Here is a 20,881-nt window from a genome sequence, read left to right as displayed (position 1 = left end):
AACAGTACTGCGAGCCACCAGCATCCCTTCGTGCTTGATGTTTTCCCCTGCACCGATGTGATCTTCCAGCCCATAAGTATGCATCTCACAAGGACAGACTCGTGCTACAGTGGTTCGAGGTATACGATTTTTTTTGGTCATCAGTCTTCCGACTGGTTTGATGCGACCAGCCACGAATTCCTCTTCTGTGCTAACCTCTGCATCTCAGAGTAGCACTTGCAGCCTATGTCCTCTATTCTTTGCTGGATGTATTCCAATCTCTGTCTTCCTCTACAGATTCTGCCCTCTACAGCTCCTTCTAGTACCATGGAAGTCATTCCCTCATGTCTTAACAGATTTCCTATCATCCTGTTCCTTCTCCTTACCAGTGTTTTCCACATATTCCTTTCCTCTCCGATTCCACACACAACCTCCTCATTCCTTACCTTATCAGTCCACCTACTTTTCAACATTCGTCTGTAGCACCATATCTCAAATGCTTCGATTCTCTTCTGTTCTGGTTTTCCCACAGTCCATGTCTCACTACCATCCAATGCTGTACTCCAGACGTACATTCTTAGAAATTTCTTCCTCAAATTAAGGCCGATATTTGATATTAGTAGACGTCTCTTGGCCAGGAATGTCTTTTTTGCTATAGCTTATCTGCTTTTGATGTCCTCATTGCTCTGTCTGCCATTGGTTATTTTACTGCCTAGGGAGCAGAATTCCTTAACTTCATCTACTTCGTGACCATCAATCCTGATGTTAAATTTCTCGCTGTTCTCATTTCTATTAATTCTCATTACCTTCGTCTTTCTTCGATTTACTCTCAATCTATACTCTGTTATCATTAGACTGTTCATTCCGTTCAGCAGATCATGTAATCCTTCTTCACTTTCACTCAAGATACCAATGACATCAACGAATCGTATCATTGATATCCTTTCACCTTGTATTTTAATTCCGCTCCTGAACTTTTCTTTTATTTCCATCATTGCTTCCTCGATGTACAGATTGGACAGTAGGGGCGAAAGACTACATCTTTGTCTTACTCCCTTTTTAATACGAGCAATTCGTTCTTGGTCGTCCACACTTATTATTCCCTCTTGGCTGTTGTATATATTGTATATGACCCGTCTCTCTCTATAGCTTACCGTTCATTTTTTTAGAATTTCGAACATCTTGCACCGTTTTGCATTGTCGAACGCTTTTTTCAGGTCGACAAATTCTATGAACGTCTCTTGATTTTTCTTTAGTCTTGCTTCCATTATTAACCACAACGTCAGAACTGCCTCTCTCGTGCCTTTACTTTTCATAAAGCCAAACTGATCGTCATCTAGCGCATCCTCAATTTTCTTTTCCATTCTTCTGTACATTATTCTTGTAAGCAACTTGGATGCATGAGCTGTTGAGTTGATTGTGCGATAATTCTCGCACTTGTCAGCTCTTGCCGTCTTCGGGATTGGGTGGATGATGCTTTTTCGAAAGTCAGATGGTATGTCTCCAACGTGAATAGTCGTTATGTAGCCACTTCCCTCAATTATTTTAGAAATTCTGATGGAATGTTATCTACCCCTTCTGCCTTATTTGACCTTAAGTCCTTAAGCTCTTTTAAATTCTGATTCTAATACTGGATCCCCTGTCTCTTCTAAATCGAATCCTGTTTCTTCTTCTGTCACGTCAGACAAATCTTCGCCCTCATAGAGGCTTTCAATGTATTCTTTCCACCTACCCGCTCTCTCTTCTGCATTTAACAGTGGAATTCCCGTTGCACTCGTAATGTTACCACCCTTGCTTTTAATGTCACCGAATGTTTTTTTTGACTTTCCTGTGTGCTGAGTCTGTCCTTCCGACAATCACATCTTTTTCGATGTCTTCACATTTTTCCTGCAGCCATTTCGTCTTATCTTCCCTGCAATTCCTATTTATTTCATTCCTCAGAGACTTGTATTTCTGTATTCCTGAGTTTCCTAGAAGATTTTTGTACTTCCTCCTTTCATCAGTCAGCTGAAGTATTTCTTCTCTTACCTACGGTTTCTTCGCAGTTACCTTCTTTGTACCTACGATTTCCGTTACAACTTCTGTGATGCCCTTTTTAGAGATGTCCATTCCTCTTCAACTGTACTGCCTACTGAGCTGTTACCTATTGCTGTATCTATAGCCTTAGAGAACTTCAAGCGTATCTCTTCATTCCTTATTACTTCCGTATCCCACTTCTTTGTGTATTGATTCTTCCTGACTAATGTCTTGAACTTCAGCCTACTCTTCATCACTACTATATTGTGATCTGAGTCTATATCTTCTCCTGGGTACGCCTTACAATCCGGTATCTGATTTCGGAATCTCTGTCTGACAATGATGTAATCTAACTGAAATCTTCCCGTATCACACGGCCTTTTCCAAGTATACCTCCTCCTCTTGTGATTCTTGAACAGGGTATTCGCTATTACTGACTAAAACTTGTTACAGAACTCAATCAGTCTTTCTCCTCTCTCATTCCTTGTCCCAAGCCCATATTCTCCTGTAACCTTTTCGACTACTTCTTCCCCTACAACTGCATTCCAGTCGCCCATGACTATTAGATTTTCATCCCCCTTTACATGCTCTATTAACCTTTCAATATCCTCATACACTTTCTCATCTTCAGCTTGCGACTCGGCATGTATACCTACAAAGTATCGTTGTCGGTGTTGGTTTGCTGTCGATTCTGGTAAGAACGATCCTGTCACTGAACTGTTCACAGAAACACACTCTCTGCCCTACCTTCCTATTCATAACGAATCCTACTCCTGTTATACCATTTTCTGCTGCTGCTGCTGCTGCTGCTGCTGATATTACCCTGTACTCATCTGACCATAAATCCTTGTCTTCTTTCCAGTTTACTTCACTGACCCCTACTATATCTAGACTGAGCCTTTGCATTTCCCTTTTCAGATTTTCAAGTTTCCTTTCCGCGTTCAAGCTTCTGACATTCCACGCCTCGACTCGTTATGAGCAATTGTTCATTAGAAGAGCTGTGTTTCCAAGTAGCGAAGATGAGCACGTCCTCACAGCTCTTAAGGTATGCATTTTAAAGCATATGTTTACTGGACATTTTTTTCTTGTTTTGATCCACATTACCATTTCCCAAAATATGGAAAGCAAAGAGCTTTCAGTAGAAGAGATTTGCTTCACAGTATCGAAGGTGAACAATTGCTCGTAGCTCTTAAGGTATGCATTTTCGACCCTATGTTTACTGAGACTTTTTTGCTTCTAGTATCGTGTACTGTCAACTGTATGCGTTTTCACCATTAATTATGATACACCCTATACAGAAAGATTTATTCAGAAAAACTCATATGTATTTCTGGAACGTGCGAGGTTTGCATTGCTAGTAAGACCACGTTCAAATTCATAATAATAATAAACGCTCCTGTTGCGTATGCAAGGTTCCTGTGTATTTTCTTCAGCTCACTTCGTATCTGGGCCGCAGTCCATTTAACAAAAATTCATTTGTTCAAACATGTGATGCCGAACACTTAAAAAAAAGATTGCCTACGAAGAGTAATAAGGGTAGCAAAATCTACGCTTATTTCTATGAAATATTTTGTATCGCAGTTGTAAATCTTGGCTCATAAATGAGGATTGCACATGTCACCGATAGTCGGAAACGTTAAATGGAGCGTAATAAACAATTAGCATAGCGGATATCATGAATGACAAATGTACCATATTGTTTCTGCGTCAGCAAAACAGTGTCTGAATGGTAAATGTGTAATTTTGAGACTCGCTTGTACATCACCCATTCACTTCGAAACGGGGATGTTATAGCGTTATGTACGCTGCGTACTACGCTCTTTATTTTTATCGCCACATGATGATCTAGTTTACTTTCGCCGCTAATGTTAAATCTGCATTGATTATATTGTCGAAACAAGAGGTTTAGAAATCGATTATTAGCTTTAAAAATTATAAGAAGGAGAATGCAGGTTACTATAAAGTTAGAACTATAAACCTAAATATCTTGATGCGATAATATAAACGAATGGCCATGATGTAGTGCCTAATAAACGCAGGGCAATAAAGATGGTAAAGGATTATCAGTTGACTACAGATGTATGTAACAACAGATCTGTTCCCTCTGAAGGAAAGTTGCAACTTCACATTGCTGTGATAAGTTCATAATTTGTACACGAAGCTAGGTACATGGAATTGAGCGAATCAGAGGAATAGATTACACGAAAAACAAAGAGGCGAAACAACAGAGAGAGATGTTGTGGCTCGTAAGACACAACGGTAAATAGGGGAAGAGAATTACAAAAGAAAATTCTAAAAAAATTGAGCATACGATTGTAACCAAGAGAAAACGCAGTGTGATATTTTACGGATATCAGGCACTGGCGAATGAAAACAGCTTATGCAAGAACATCTCTAACGTGTCAGGAGAAAGTGATAAACGGCTGAAAGAAACCAGAAATGGTCTGAAAGAGATGAAGAACGAAGACCATATGAAATTTCGAAAGTGTCCTGGTCAAAGGTATTCGGACATATATTACTGGATATTGTGGGGTTCATTCAAATGAAACCCGGTCAGTGCGTCTACCTTCGCCTTACGCGTAAGGTGGCACCACGTAACTGTGGGTATGGTGGCGCCATCTATTGGTAGAGAGATTGACGCGTGCGCACCGTTTTATGTTCCATAGCGCCAGTGTGGTTTCACGCTGAAGAGGAGGTGGTCACATGAGTTATCGTCCACTACCGAACTTGCAGGCGAGTAAGCAGGAACAACGAGGAGTGATTCGAGTTTTGGCGGCGGAGGGAGTTGGGAGCCGTGAAATGTATCTAAGGCTGTGTACGGTGAGTACAGTCTGAGTCGTTCAAGTGTTGTGGATGGCGCAAACGATTCCTTGAGGGGCGCGAGTCACTGGAAGACGATGCGGTGAAGACGACGTTGCAGCAGTTTCGGGTGGGAAACGCTGGAACATGCACCGAACAGGCCCGACCTTACAACGTGTGACTTTTATGTGTTTGGACCTCTAAAACAAGCTACTCGCGGACATCGATTCGCAACGGACGACGAAGTGCGTGACTGGGTCCAGGCCTGGTTCCGGTAGAAGCCTACTAGCTTCTTCAAGGACGAAATCGACCGGCTAGTGTCGCAGTGGGATAAATGTGCCAACAGTTTTGGCGACTATTTTTGAGAATGTGTAGTGTGTATAAGTACATTTATGAGTTAATAGAATCGTTATCGTTACTTTACATTAGTGACTGGGTTTCATTTGAATGCTCCTTATAATATGGCATGTATTCACCCTTTGCCTTTATGATCGTTTGAACTCTGCTGGGGACAGTTTCAACGATATGTACGAATGTCTGGAGGAATGGAAGCCCATTCTATCTCAAGAGCCGAAACCAGTGAAGGCAGTGACGACCGATGCTGGGATCTGGGACGTAGTCGACGTTCTAAGTCAACCCAAAAGTTTTCTATTGTATTCAGGTTTGGATTCTAGGCAGGATAGTTTATTTTACCAATGTTACTGTCTACAGACGCTGCTTTAGCACAGGGTGCCATGTTACACTGTTAAATTTCGTATGCTTCCGAATTTACTATTTTCTTAAGCAAAGTATGGGACCACAGACTAACCACGAACCCCCGCCCACCCTTCCGACGTAATGCCGCCTTTCTCTTCCTCTCGCTGTTGGTACTACATATGATGACAGGTAACGATCTCCAGGCATTTTACAAACCCAGACCCTTCGATCAGACAGCCACACCTCATAGCGTGATTCATCTCTCCAAATCCCACCTTTATCATTTACTGTCCAATGTCGTCACTGTTTACACCGCTTCAAGCGCCATTCAGCACTGACTGCAGAAATGTGTGACATACAAGGAGTTTCTCGACGACTGTACCCTGTTTTTTTTTTTTTTTTTTTACTGCCATATCCCCAGTCATTGTGTAGCTGGACTGCTGATAGCGCTTGGGAACTCACGAGTGATTCTTTCCGCTGATTTCATCCAATTTTGTTACTATCACCATCCACAGCGCTCAGCGGTCCCAGTACGTCAGCACACGACACGTGTCTGGTCTTGGTTTAGCTGCGATTGCTGCTTCGTGTTTTCACTTCACATTCACGTCACCAATAGAAGACTTGGGCAGCTCTAGAGGGATTGCAATGTCCCTGAAGTATTTGTTCCTTAAGTAAAAAAAATGTGAATGTCGTGTGACTAGGGCCTCCCGGCGGGTAGACCGTTCGCCTGGTGCAAATCTTCAGATTTGACGCCACTTCGCCGACTTGCGCGTCGATGATGATGATTAGGACACCACAACACCCAGTTCCTGAGCGGACAAAATCTCCGACCCACCCGGGAATCGAACCCGGGCCCTTACGATTGACATCCTGTCGCGCTGACCACTCTTTTTTTAAAATTTTGTTCGGTGTTGTTCGGTGCGTATGGTCTGGGCGGGCGTCACAAGACATCCGTTCAAGTTGATCGTTGAGTGCTTTACTCAGTTTTTTAATACAGAGGACGAGCAGCTACCGTGCCGGCGGTCGTCTACCGGGGGCGGACGTTCCTCAAGTGACATTCAACGACTACACGTTCCAAGTCACCGATCTCCATTCTGCTGTTACTGCTTCTCTACTGACAACACAGATTTCTCCTACTTCTTTTACAATGGCGGGACCGCCTCCAGTGACATCTTTCGCATTCAGAGGTGTTTCCGGATACTTTGGATCACATAGTATACAGGGTGTTTCAAAAATGCTTTTAAAATTTTTGGGGAATGAAAAGGATTGAGATCAGGCAACGTGCAGGCCGCCTCTACCTATCCATGTGTTAATGATGAGTGAATTTCCTTAAAAAAGTCAGAAAATGATGACCAGGAATCAATAAATTATAATAAATAAAGGTGGTTGGTAGAGGTAACACCTTTGCTTGGGGTTGACTCAGTACTGGTCCTCACCAACCCAGAGATGAGCTGAGGAGGTATGCAAGACCTGTGCCTCTGAGGAAGCTACGTCCAAGACCGTCCGTGCGTGGTGAAGAGCCACATCCTACACGAGGTGACCCTGTTAACGCAGAACACGGCGGATCTATAGGAGAAAACCTTGAAAAAAAATCTCACATTCCAAATCCTCAATGCGTCTGTACTCGAGTCGAGCGGCAGCGAGGTCAGCGTCTGTCCATCTAGTAGGTGCGGCTGTATTATATGCTCCAGGAACTGACAATCCCTGGTTCTAAACACCCAGTGGAAACACTGGACCAAAACTTACAAGCTATCATGATTCGTGAGAGTAATGACAGAATTACCCCAGGTGGTAACCAATCCACTCGTCGACAGACGACAACTGGGTTTTCGGATTCTGGGGAACCCGGGCCATCACGATCAGGGTTCTCAAGCAAACTTCGTCCCAAGGTTCCCATGTACATTGGTACCTTTAACATTCAGACCCTAATTCAACCTGGAAAATTACACAACTTAGTAACAGAGCTAGACCAACAAAAAATTAAAATCTTAGCGTTACAAGAAACTAGATTCACGGATGAAAATACAATAGACTATGGAAACTATCGCATCTTCAAGAGCAAGACTGACAAACGAATTGCCAATGGTACGCCACTCCTGGGCATGGCATTTGCGGTGCACAGAAATATATTAGGCTCAATTAGAGAGGTCTCTTCCATAAATAATCGCCTCATGACCATGCGTATCCAGTGCGCCAACAAGAAATACACATTGATAAATGTTCATGCACCCACAAACATAGACAACAAAAAACGCCAACTACAAACTGAAAAATTCTGGACTAAACTTGAAGATGTCATGGCCAAAATTCCCCGGGATGATATCAAAATCTTAATGGGAGATTTCAATGCACAAATTGGCAGAGAGAAAGAACACCAAAAAACTGTAGGAAAATATCCAGCACACAGATTCACCAACAGAAACGGACTGAGATATATTGAACTATGCCAACAAAATAATCTAAAAATAATGTCTACATCTTTGAGAAAAAAACCTAGAAAACAAAAGACCTGGAGGTCCCCCATACAAGAGATCGGCGAATATCAGATTGACCACATTGCCATCTCCTATTTCGTACAGAAAGAGATCCATGATGTCCAAGTCCGCAGAGGGGCGAACATTGACTCAGACCACTACTTAACACGCATTAAAGTGAAATTCACCCCAAAAAAATTCTATCCGAAGAAAACACACATGATGAAATTTGACACACGAACAATCAAAGAAACCAATCTGAAGGAGGAGTGGGAAAAGGAACCAGCTGACTCTTGGGAAAAATTTCGAACAAAAATTACAAAGAAGGCAAAAGAACTGATCCCATTGAAAAAGAACACAAAACACCCCTGGTGGGACTCTGGATGTGAAAAAGCGCTGGAAGAAAGAAAGAAAGCCTTTCTGAAGTATAACAGTAAAAAATCCCCAGAAAATCTAGATCACTTCCACAACACCAGAAGACAAGTGGCAAAAACAATCAGACAAGTCAAGAGGAAGTACCTCAAGGAACAGTGTGAGGCTATTGAAGAAAATTTCCGTAACTATAATGTACGAGACTTCTATAAGACCTTTGCTGGGAGAATCAATGGATACGGCTCACGAAATCTATGTTTCAGAAAACCAGATGGAAAACTAGCGCTCACAAATCGGGAAAATTGTGAGGAGCTGGCGAGATACTTTTCCGGACTCCTCAATTGCCCTGAACCTTCTTCAAGATTCCCTCAAGAAACTGCTGTCTACACAAATCCAGAATCCCCACCACCTACACTAGAGGAGATCCAAAGACATATTCATAGACTGAAAAACAACAAGGCATCCGGAGAAGATAATATCACTGCAGAACTACTTAAAAATCTTGGACCAAATTCCCTTAAAGAACTCACTCAAATCATCACAGACATTTGGCAGACAGAAAAACTACCAGAAGATTGGAAATGCGCCCTAATTCATCCACTGCATAAAAAGGGAGACATGGCAGATATAAACAACTATCGAGGAATCTCCCTTCTCCAAGTCACTTATAAAATCCTCTCAGCTTGTCTTCTTCAACGAACACAAGAACAACTCGAACACAGTATTGGTGAATACCAAGCTGGCTTTCGCCCTCACCGATCCCGTGCAGAACAAATTTTCAATTTGAAGACAACACTAAAATACAAAGCAGTCAGAAACAGTCCGATCATTTGTTCCTTTGTTGATTTCGCAAAGGCTTATGATTCAATCGATAGGCAATCTCTCTTTATTATCCTTGAGGAGCTAGGACTCGATCCGAAAACCCTAAACCTTATCAAAGAAACGCTCACAAACACAACTTCTAAGATAAAATTCCTGGGTGAAATATCAGAGCCCTTCCTGATCAAAACCGGCGTCAGACAAGGTGACGGCTTGTCTCCACTCCTCTTCAACCTTGTCTTAGACAAAGTCATCCGAGAATGGGAAAAAGAACTGAAGAATCAAAATTACTGGAAGCCTATACAACGAGGAAGATCGAAAGATGGTATTAAAATTTCATGCTTGGCATTTGCAGATGACGTGGCCATTCTAGCAGAAAACGAGACCACAGCAATTAAACAGATAGACATTCTCAAAGAATGCGCCGAAAAAGTTGGGCTACAAATTTCCTTCCAAAAAACCAAATTCATCTGCTCAAAATTTGAAACTCAAAAACTGACTACAAAATATGGACAAATTGAGAGAGTTCCAGTCTTTAAATACTTAGGCGAGGTCCTAGAACCCACAGGGGGAGAGAAAACTGCACAAAAAGTTCGACTGCAAAAACTGAAAAGAGCATACTGGAAAACCCACAACATCTACAATAAAAAATGTCTCTCCATTCACTCAAAAATACGACACTACAATACAGTAATCAAGCCCGAAGCACTATATGCCAGCGAAACACTCACACTCCATAGAAAAGGCGACCTGGAAGGCATCCTGAAAGAGGAACGCAAAATTATCAGAAAGATTCTTGGCCCAAAAAGAACTGAAGATGGATACAGGTTACAGTCTCGGAAAACTACAGAAAAATTATCTAACCTCGCCGCAGACATCCGGAAAAGAAGACTAAAATTTTACGGTCATATCCACAGACTCCCAACACCCAGACTCTCCCACAAAATTTTAATATACATTGAAAAATTGAAAACCATACCCTGGATAAAAGAAACCAAAACAGATCTAGCAAATGCACAAATAAATTCTTCAGAAGTTATAAACAGAAATGTATACAGGCAAAAAATCGATAGTTGGAAAGTACAACCCGAGAATGAAGTTTGCAAGAGACAGGGGACAAAATGGACAGAGGAAAGAAAGAGAATTCATGGGGAAAGAATGAGAGAAGTTTGGAGAATTAAAAAAATTGAATCGGAAAAGCTTTGCGTGATCCGTATGGGACCAATCGCACATAATAATAATAAATTATTTGCAAAAGCTTTATGTTAATTGCGCCATTAGTTTTTCCAACATAAAATCGTAAAAATCACTTATTTTATAGGCTGACTGAGGAGAATGGATCCTTAATGTTGCCATCAGTAAATGAAGCTGAAATCCTGTATTTTGATCAAACGTTGAGCTCGAGTAGCTGATATAGAAAGGTTTTACAATGCACAGTTTCTGTAACGTGAAAAAGTATGTTTATTTAATTATTCAGAGTATCATGAAGTTGACACTAAATTTATAATCAACAAACTGTAATTATGTACGAAAATAGCTGTCATTAGTAAAATGGAAAAATACGAAAAGGAGAATGGTGAGCTTTATATCGATCTATGCGATTTTTTGACACTTGCGGTAGGAATTCTTTCATGTTTGTCACCACGTGGCATTGAACAATCTTAATCTCAGCAGTAACAGATAAAAGTCACGATATCATGTACCTAGCAATGAAAAAGCTATTTATTGATGCACAAGCAGCAGATATAACCATAATTGTATTGGATGCCCACAAGTTCACGCTACCATTTCAAAAAAAACCGAACTTGCAAGCCGTTACAGATAGAGAAGTGTGGTCTGTTGTAAAACGTATAGCAGCTTTCAAAGATTTTCTTTCTTTGTCTTGTGTTGCAGATTTGTCTAACAGACTAGGAGAATGAGCAGCGTGTCATCTGCTATGCAGAATCCAAATATATGACAACGATTTTACGGAATTATCGACGTCATTATGGGAGGCCACCACTGGCAAAGACAAGCATAGCGACGCCGTTCGAAATCCTTAAAGAGACAAACTTTGGTATATAGCTTCCTCGAAGTGGACGCTCCCTTGTGTCTCAAGCACGTGATGACAGAACGCAAATTTCATTTTAACGCAGCCTTTCGAAGTGAATTCGTCGTGCATCGCACGAATTGCAGGAAGCAAGATCAACTACCCGTGAAGAGTTACACAAGCAGTTACGAATTTTTGCTCACGAAGTCCATATGGTCCAATCATTTCATCCAAACAAGTCTCCTTTGCGGTACGCATTTACGTGTTCCTTGCTTTTCTCAATGAATGTTGACAATAACTACCTAGAAAGGTGCCTGTTTTCAGATGAAGCAACATTCCACATTTCTGAACATTTTAATCGCCACAACATTCACATTTGGGGCTTCGAAACAAACACAAAAAACCCGTCAATATATCCGTGATAGCCAGAAGATTGTATTGTATTTTATGGAACTGAGGACCTAGAAACGACGGAGAGGCTTCGTCCCCGCTATAGCCCTCAGTGGTACACAAATCCACAACAGGCTACAGCAGCAGTCCATACACCCTCCGCCGTCCCACACCGAACCCAGGATTATGCGGTTCGGCCCCCAGTGGAACCCCGCCCCTTCCCCCCCCCCCCCCCCCCCCCCCGGGAACGACTCACACCAGGTAAGTGTAACCCCAATGTTTGCTTGGTAGAGTAATTATGGTGTAACCAGATGTGGAGAAAGTGTTTGCGCAGCAATTGCCGACATAGTGTAACAAATAAGAGGAATCAAACTATATTCGCCGAGGCAGATGGAAAACCGCCTTAAAAACCATCCTCAGGCTGGCCGGCACACCGGACCTCGACACTAATCCACCAGGCGGATTCGTGGCGGGGACCGGCACGCCTTCCCACCCTGAAGGCAGTGCGTTAGACCACACAGATGACCGGGCAGGCAGCGGAAGCTTAATGTCTGGTATGGGAATGTTTACCTGCTCTTGCTCAAACAGTTCCTGGCACCACAAATTGAAGAGTTGCAGCCGTCCATCGTCTTCCAGCATGACGGTGCGCCCTCACAGTGGAGTTTGAACGTGCGGGATATGCTGAATAACACACATCGGGAGAGGTGGATGGGTTGAGACGGTGCCGTCGCATGGCCCTCACGCCATTATATTGGCAGGCTATAATTAAAGTGTAGCTGCTCACAGAGGTACAGTGCGGCCTGTAATCATCGCATGGCAGCGAAACTGTGTAGATATGATAATGCGTTAATGCGGAACCGATTTACGCTGGGAAAAATAAGTTCCATTTTTGACCACCAGGTGCAAATCTGGCTCTTTACACTGTTTGTATGAGGGTATGTCAAATCTGGCACTGAGAATGCAAGATATACGTACAGTAATGTTTCTACACTCCTGGAAATTGAAATAAGAACACCGTGAATTCATTGTCCCAGGAAGGGGAAACTTTATTGACACATTCCTGGGATCAGATACATCACATGATCACACTGACAGAATCACAGGCACATAGACACAGGCAACAGAGCATGCACAATGTCGGCACTAGTACAGTGTATATCCACCTTTCGCAGCAATGCAAGCTGCTATTCTCCCATGGAGACGATCGTAGAGATGCTGGATGTAGTCCTGTGGAACGGCTTGCCATGCCATTTCCACCTGGCGCCTCAGTTGGACCAGCGTTCGTGCTGGACGTGCAGACCGCGTGAGACGACGCTTCATCCAGTCCCAAACATGCTCAATGGGGGACAGATCCGGAGATCTTGCTGGCCAGGGTAGTTGACTTACACCTTCTAGAGCACGTTGGGTGGCACGGGATACATGCGGACGTGCATTGTCCTGTTGGAACAGCAAGTTCCCTTGCCGGTCTAGGAATGGTAGAACGATGGGTTCGATGACAGTTTGGATGTACCATGCACTATTCAGTGTCCCCTCGACGATCACCAGTGGTGTACGGCCAGTGTAGGAGATCAGCTCCCCACACCATGATGCCGGGTGTTGGCCCTGTGTGCCTCGGTCGTATGCAGTCCTGATTGTGGCGCTCACCTGCACGGCGCCAAACACGCATACGACCATCATTGGCACCAAGGCAGAAGCGACTCTCATCGGTGAAGACGACACGTCTCCATTCGTCCCTCCATTCACGCCTGTCGCGACACCACTGGAGGCGGGCTGCACGATGTTGGGGCGTGAGCGGAAGACGGCCTAACGGTGTGCGGGACCGTAGCCCAGCTTCATGGAGACGGTTGCGAATGGTCCTCGCCGATACCCCAGGAGCAACAGTGTCCCTAATTTGCTGGGAAGTGGCGGTGCGGTCCCCTACGGCACTGCGTAGGATCCTACGGTCTTGGCGTGCATCCGTGCGTCGCTGCGGTCCGGTCCCAGGTCGACGGGCACGTGCACCTTCCGCCGACCACTGGCGACAACATCGGTGTACTGTGGAGACCACACGCCCCACGTGTTTAGCAATTCGGCGGTACGTCCACCCGGCCTCCCGCATGCCCACTATACGCCCTCGCTCAAGGTCCGTCAACTGCACATACGGTTCACGTCCACGCTGTCGCGGCATGCTACCAGTGTTAAAGACTGCGATGGAGCTCCGTATGCCACGGCAAACTGGCTGACACTGACGGCGGCGGTGCACAAATGCTGCGCAGCTAGCGCCATTCGACGGCCAACACCGCGGTTCCTGGTGTGTCCGCTGTGCCGTGCATGTGATCATTGCTTGTACAGCCCTCTCGCAGTGTCCGGAGCAAGTATGGTGGGTCTGACACACCGGTGTCAATGTGTTCTTTTTTCCATTTCCAGGAGTGTATATGTAATGGGTTAGGAATTAGATGTGAGCAGAAAATCTCGAACAAGTGAGAAAGGCATAATGTTGATTTTATTATTAACCGCTGCTTACACAGCTTTTTCAGTATAAGCACCGGAGGCGTCTACGAGACGCAGCATCCGTGAAACTTCGTGATCAACAGTTGCTTGCAGGAGTAGAATCTGAGCAACGTGTTCCCGGTCTTCAGATCGGGTAGAGACCGAACATGGCTGTGATAAACACCTTCTTTTCTGTATCCCCAGACCCAAACGTCACATGGATTCAAATCAGGTGGTCTTGCAGGCCATGTATCTGGAAAACCTCTGGAGATAACACGCTCGTGGAAGGTTGCATTAAGCAGCTCTTTCACTGACCGAGCGACATGAAGTGATGTCCTCTTTTGCTTGAAAATAGTGGTTTTCACACGGTTGCGCGCTTCCAAACCAAGAATCACATGCTGCACAATTCGAGAGTAACGGTGTTGTGTATTCACAACACAGAGTCACATATTGCGAGTGCAATGGTTCTTCGGCATAACACGCCGTTTAACAGTAGCCCAAATTCGGCAGTTCTGTGTATTCACCCGCAGTGTAAATGTTCGTCGTCATTCAATAGATTGCTCAGTCACATGTCAGCAACTTCGATACGTGCTAGAAACCGAAGAGCACATTCAGAACGTTGTAGTGGATCATGAGATTTCAGTTGCTGCACCGTCTGGATCTTGTAAGGATACCAATGTAAAATACATCGCAAAACTTTCCGTTCTATTGACAGTGGTATAGACAATTCTCGTATCACTGTACAAGCACTAGCACAACCCAGGGCACGAGCTGATCACAGCAACAGCAGCCCCATCAATAACTTCCATCGGGATAGGACGTCTAACTCTTACAGGTGCCACCCCAAGCTCACCCAGGTTTTCGTATTTCGTTTTCATCATCTTTAAACCATTTAATGACACGGGACTCTTCTTAGACCTTTCAGTCGCCGATACTCTCACCACGCAGCACTGTAATTGCTGCCTTTCACATAAAACAGTTGCACTAACAGCGCACGGTTTCTTTTCCCAATATGATGATGATGATGATATTTGGTTTGTGGGGCGCTCAACTGCGTGGTTATCAGCGCCCGTACAATTACCCAGTCTTTGCTCAGTCCAATTTCGCCACTTTCCTGGATGATGATGAAATGATGAGGACAACACAAACACCCAGTCATCTCGAGGCAGGTGAAAATTTTCCCAATAGCCAAATTGTTCACCCACGTTGTGGCTTGTCAAATGACAACATGAATGACATACCGTCGTAGTAACAGTGTATAGCGCCATATTTTAACGTGGTGGTACAACTGGAACTAACTTCTTTCCCAGCATAAATCGGTTCCGCATTAACGCATTAGCGTATATACCAAGTTCCACTGTCACAGTGTAATTACCCCTCCACTCACGAACCATGGACCTTGCCATTGGTGTGGAGGCTCACCACAGCGGAGGGGTATCTGTTGAGAGGCCAAACAAACATGTGGTTCCTGAAGATGCCTTTTCAGTAATTGTAGGGGAGACAGTCTGGATGACTGACTGATCGGGCATTGTAACATTAACCAAAACGGTCTTGCTGTGCTGGTACTGCGAGCGGCTTAAATGATGATGACGTCCTCTTGGTTACAATTTTTCGGACTTAATGTAGGTCCGCAGCTCGTGGTCGTGTGGTAGCGTTCTCGCTTCCTGCGCCCGGGTTCCCGGGTTCGATTCCCGGTGGGGTCAGTGATTTTCTCTGCCTTGTGATGACTGGGTGTTGTGTGATGTCCTTAGGTTAGTTAAGTTTAAGTAGTTCTAAGTTCTAGGGGACTCATGACCATAGCTTTAAAGTCCCATAGTGCTCAGAGCCATTTGAACCATTTTGAACTTAAAGTAGTCCTCCATTCGGATCTCCAGGCAGGGACTACTCAGGAAGTCGTTATCATGAGAAACAAAGCTGGTGTTATACCGATCGGAGCGTGGAATGTCAGATTCTCTAATCAGGCAGGTAGGTTAGAAAATTTAAAAAGGGAAATGGATAGGTGAAAGTTAGATATAGTGGGAATTAGTGAAGTTCGGTGGCAGGAGGAACAGGTGAATACAGCGTCATAAATGCAAAATAAAACAGGGGCAATGCGGGAGTAGGTTTAATAATGAATAAAAAATAGGAGCGCGGGTAAGCTACTACGAACAGCATAGTGAACGCATTATTGTAGCTAACATAGATCGAATCCCACGCCTACTACAGTAGTACAAGTTTATATGCCACCTAGCCCGCAGATGACGAAGAGATTGAAGAAATGTACGATGAGATAAAAGAAATTATTCATACAGTGAAGGGAGACGAAAATTTAATAGTCATGGGGGACTGGAATTCGATAATAGGAAAAGGAACAGAAGGAAAAGTAGTAGGTGAATATGGAATGGGGATAAGGAGTGAAAGAGGAAGCTGCTTGGTAGAATTTTCCATGGAGCATAACTTAATCATAGCTAACACTTGGCATAAGATCATGAAAGAAGGTTGTGTACGTGGAAGAGGCCTCGAGACCCTCGGAGGTTTCAGATAGATTATATAATGGTAAGACAGAGATTTAGGGACCAGGTTTTAAATTGTAAGAATTTCCAGAGTCAGATGTGGACCCTGACTATAATTTATTAGTTGTGAACTGTAGATTAAATCTGTAGAAAGTGCAAAAAGGCGGGAATTTAAGGAGATGGGGCCTGGATAGACTGAAAGAACCAGAGGTTGTAGAGAGTTTCAGGGAGAGTATTAGGGAACGATTTACAAGAACGAGGGAAGGAAATACAGTAGAAGAAGAATGCTTAGCTTTGAGAGATAAAACAGTGAAAGCACCAGAGGATCAAGTAGGTAAATAGATGAGGGCTAGCAGAAATTCTTGGGTAACAAAAACGACATTGAATTTAATTGATGAAAGGAGAAAAATATAAAAATGCAGTGAATGAAGCAGGCAAAAAGGTATACAAACGTCTCAAAAATCAGACCGACAGGAAGTGCAAAATGGCTAAGCAGGGATGGCTAGATGACAAATGTAAGGATGTAGAAGCATATATCTCTAGGGATAAGATAGATACTGCCTACTGGAAAATTAAAGAGACCTTTGGAGAAAAGAGAACCAATCGTATGAATGTCAAGAGCTCAAATGGAAAACCAAATCTAAGAAAAGAAGAGGAAACAGAAAGGTGGAAGGAGTATATAGAGCATCTATACAAGAGCGATGTACTTGAGGGGAATATTATGGAAATGGAAGAGGACATAGATGGAGATGAATTGGGAGATACGACACTGCGTGAAGAATTTGACAGAGCACTGAAAGAACTAAGTCGAAACAAGGCCCCAGGAGTAGATAACATTCCATTGGAACTAGTGATAGCTCTGGGAGAGCCAGCCATGACAAAACTCTACCATCTGGTGAGCAAGATGCTTGAGACAGACGAAGTACCCTCAGACTTGAAGAAGAAAGTAATAATTCCAATCCCAAAGAAAGCAGGTGTTGACAGGTGTTAAAATTACCGAAGTATCAGTTTAATAAGACACGGCTGCAAAATACTAACACGAATTATTTACAGAAGAATGGGAAAACTGGTAACACCCGACCTCGAGAAAGATCAGTTTGGATTCCGTAGAAATGTTGGAACATGTTAGGCAATACTGACCCTACGACTTACCTTAGAAGATAGATTAAGGAAAGCTTTTGACATTGTTGACTGGAATACTCTCTTTCAAATTCTGAAGGTGGCAGGGGTAAAATACAGGGAGCGAAAGGCTATTTACAATTTGTACAGAAACCAGATGGCAGTTATAAGAGTCGAGGGGCACGAAAGGGAAGCAGTGGTTGGGAAGTGAGTGAGACAAGGTTGTAGCCTATCCCAGATGTTATTCAATCTATATATTGACTAAGCAGTAAATGAAACAAAAGAAAAATTTGGAGTAGGAATTAAAATCCATGAAGATGAAATAAAAACTTTGAGGTTCGCCGATGACATTGTAATTCTGTCAGAGACAGCAAAGGACCTGGAAGAGCAGTTGAATAGAATGGACAGTGTCTTGAAAGGAGGGTATAAGATGAACATCAACAAAAGCAAAACAAGGATAATGGAATGTAGTCGAATTAAGTCGGGTGATGCTGAGGGAATTAAATTAGGAAATGAGACACTTAAAGTAGTAGATGAGTTTTGCTATTTGTTGAGAAAAATAGCTGATGATGGTCGAAGTAGATAGGATATAAATTGTAGACTGGCTATGACAAAGAAAGCGTTTCTGAAGAAGAGAAATTTGTTATCATCGAGTATAAATTTAAGTGTCAGGAAGTCTTTTCTGAAAGTATTTGTATGAAGTGTAGCCATATATGGAAGTTAAACATGGACGATAAACAGTGTAGACAAGAGGAAAACAGAAGCTTTCGAAATGTGGTGCTGTAGAAGACTGCTGAAGAAGGGTAGATCATAAAACTAATGAGAAGATACTGAATAGAATTGGGGAGAAGAGGAATTTGTGGCGCAACTTGAGTAGAAGAAGAGATCAGTTGGTAGGATATGTTCTGAGACTTCAAGGGATCACCAATTTAATATTGGAGGGCAGCGTGGAGGGTAAATGTCGTAGAGGGAGACCAAGAGATGAATACACTAAACAGATTCAGAAGGATGTAGGGTGCAGTAGTTACTTAGAGATGAAGAAGCTTGCACAGAATAGAGTAACATGGACAGCTGCATCAAACCAGTCTCTGGACTGTAGACCACAACAACAACAACAACAATAACAACAACTATAATTACAACCGTCACTGGTCCTCCGCCAGTAGCTGCTTTGTAATTATAACCACCCGGCACTTCTTTTTCTGAGGTTTTGACAAGGATCAGTATACACAACATCAGAGAATGATTGCTGCCCTTGGCGCACGAATCAGTGAAGCAGTCAGAACTATTGATGCTGCAATGCTGACACCTACATAGGGAGAAATCGAGTATCACCTTTGTGCCCTACGATCGACGAGTGGGTCAGACATTAAATTCTGATGCAACACCAAAAAAAGTTGCTAAATTTTTTACCACAAATCATGGTGCTCTATTTCCAATAGCTTTGTAGTTATGATTTTTGGAAATGGTAGCGGGACTTTGTGGACAACATTTAGAAAAGAGATCATGCAATGCTCTGAGGTTTAAGTGTAGTGTAAAACGGAATATAGGCGCTCAGTGCCTTAATGTTTACTGCTATGAATCAAGCTTCATATTCTGCAGCATTCAATATCACAGAGAAAAACTTATGAAAGCCATGCGTGCAACTAGAACAAAAATATCAGGGAATCTAAACTTCCTATTAGCTGCAATTGTAATGTCTAAGAAACGACCATGCTTTTCGTTGTAATTATGTCTTTGAGGTGAGACGTACCGTCTATCTCTGAACATAGAGGCGTCGACTCCGAAACCTCTGTAAAGAAGATAAAGAGACTGTTAAACACATCAACATTTGTTTTTTTAAGATATTAGACAGAAATTGAGTCTTGTGCCTGATTCGATCACTGTCTACTCCAAACCAGTTTCGTCTTTGGGAATACTTGAAAAGTCAACCCTTTTTGTAAAGGTTCATTTGCAAGGATCATACAAATTGCATATTTTTGATGATATTTCCCGACTAATTTACTCGCCACACTGCCGTTCTCAAGAGTACTAGCCACACTCTGGGAGACGTCGGTCATCGTTGCTCGGCAATGTTTGCGCCTCTTGATTTCCGAACCAGACCTTCTCCTTAAAGGTGCATTCACATGGGTCATATTTTACGGCAACATGTGGTCGTAATAGTGTTGCTGTTAACATTGCCGTAATGTGGCTGCAGTACACGGCAATGCTGCAGTTTTGCCGTCAGTATTACAGATGAAGCAGGCTACTGCTAGCAGTTAACCGAGAAGTGACTGAGACGTTGTCGACATTGAAACTTACTGGCAGATTAAAACTGTGTGCCGGACCGAGACTCCAACTTGGGACCTTTGCCTTTCGCAGGCAAGTGCTCTACCAACTGAGCTACCCAAGCACGACTCACGCCCCGTCCTCGCAGCTTTAAGTATGCCAGTGCCTCGCCTCTTACCTTCCAAACTTCACAGAAGCTCTCCTGAGAACCTTGCAGAACTAGTACTCCTGGAAGAAAGGATATTGCGGGGACATGGCTTAGCCATAGCCTGGGGGTTGTTTCTAGAATGAAATTTTCACTCTACAGCGGAGTGTGCGCTGATATGAAACTACCTGGCAAATTAAAACTGTGTGCCGGGCCGATACTCGAACTCGGGACCTTTGCCTTTCGCAGGCAAGTGCTCTACCATCTGAGCTACCGAAGCACGACTCACGCCCCGTCCTCGCAGCTTTAATTCCGCCAGCACCTGCAAGGTTCGCAGGAGAGCTTCTGTGAAGTTTGGAAGGTAGGAGGCGAGGTACTGGCGGAATTAAAGCTGCGAGGACGGGGCGTGAGTCGTGCCTGGGTAGCTCAGATGGTAGAGAACTTGCCTGCCAAAGGCAAAGGTCCCGAGTTCGAGTCTCGGTCCGGCACACAGTTTTAATCTGCCAGGAAGTTTTATATCAGCAACACTCCGCTGTAGAGTGAAAATTTCATTCTAGTTGTTGACATTGTCCACCAAGGGTGGAGAATATTTAGTATGGCCGGTCCATATATGTCTCTATCCTTCTCTGTAAATGCTACCCTCTTAGCCTTGCTTCTTCCTTTTCACGCCGACAGTGCTTTTGTAGCTAGTCACGTAATCGGAGCGCTGAAACAATTTCATTTTACTTCACTTCGAAAGTAGATGGGCGTACGTAGAGGCAAGCAGAATACACAAGTCAGCAAGCGAGACAACCATGAATATTATATAAGTCTG

General features: G+C 43.5%; 1 protein-coding gene across 1 annotated transcript in view; it reads right to left on the bottom strand.

Moving 5' to 3' along the window:
• Positions 1 to 20,881, bottom strand: part of LOC126170917 (uncharacterized) — a 374,584-nt gene that overhangs the window by 62,883 nt on the left and 290,820 nt on the right. Inside the window, exon 3 of the mRNA XM_049920759.1 lies at positions 19,408 to 19,446. Within this exon, the coding sequence (XP_049776716.1) occupies positions 19,408 to 19,446 (39 nt within the window). The remainder of the gene's footprint in view (positions 1 to 19,407; positions 19,447 to 20,881) is intronic.

The sequence above is a fragment of the Schistocerca cancellata genome, chromosome 1, assembly GCF_023864275.1.
Source record: "Schistocerca cancellata isolate TAMUIC-IGC-003103 chromosome 1, iqSchCanc2.1, whole genome shotgun sequence".
In the NCBI taxonomy this organism is placed as follows: Eukaryota; Metazoa; Arthropoda; class Insecta; order Orthoptera; family Acrididae; genus Schistocerca; species Schistocerca cancellata.
This window is presented reverse-complemented; position numbering and strand designations above follow the sequence as displayed.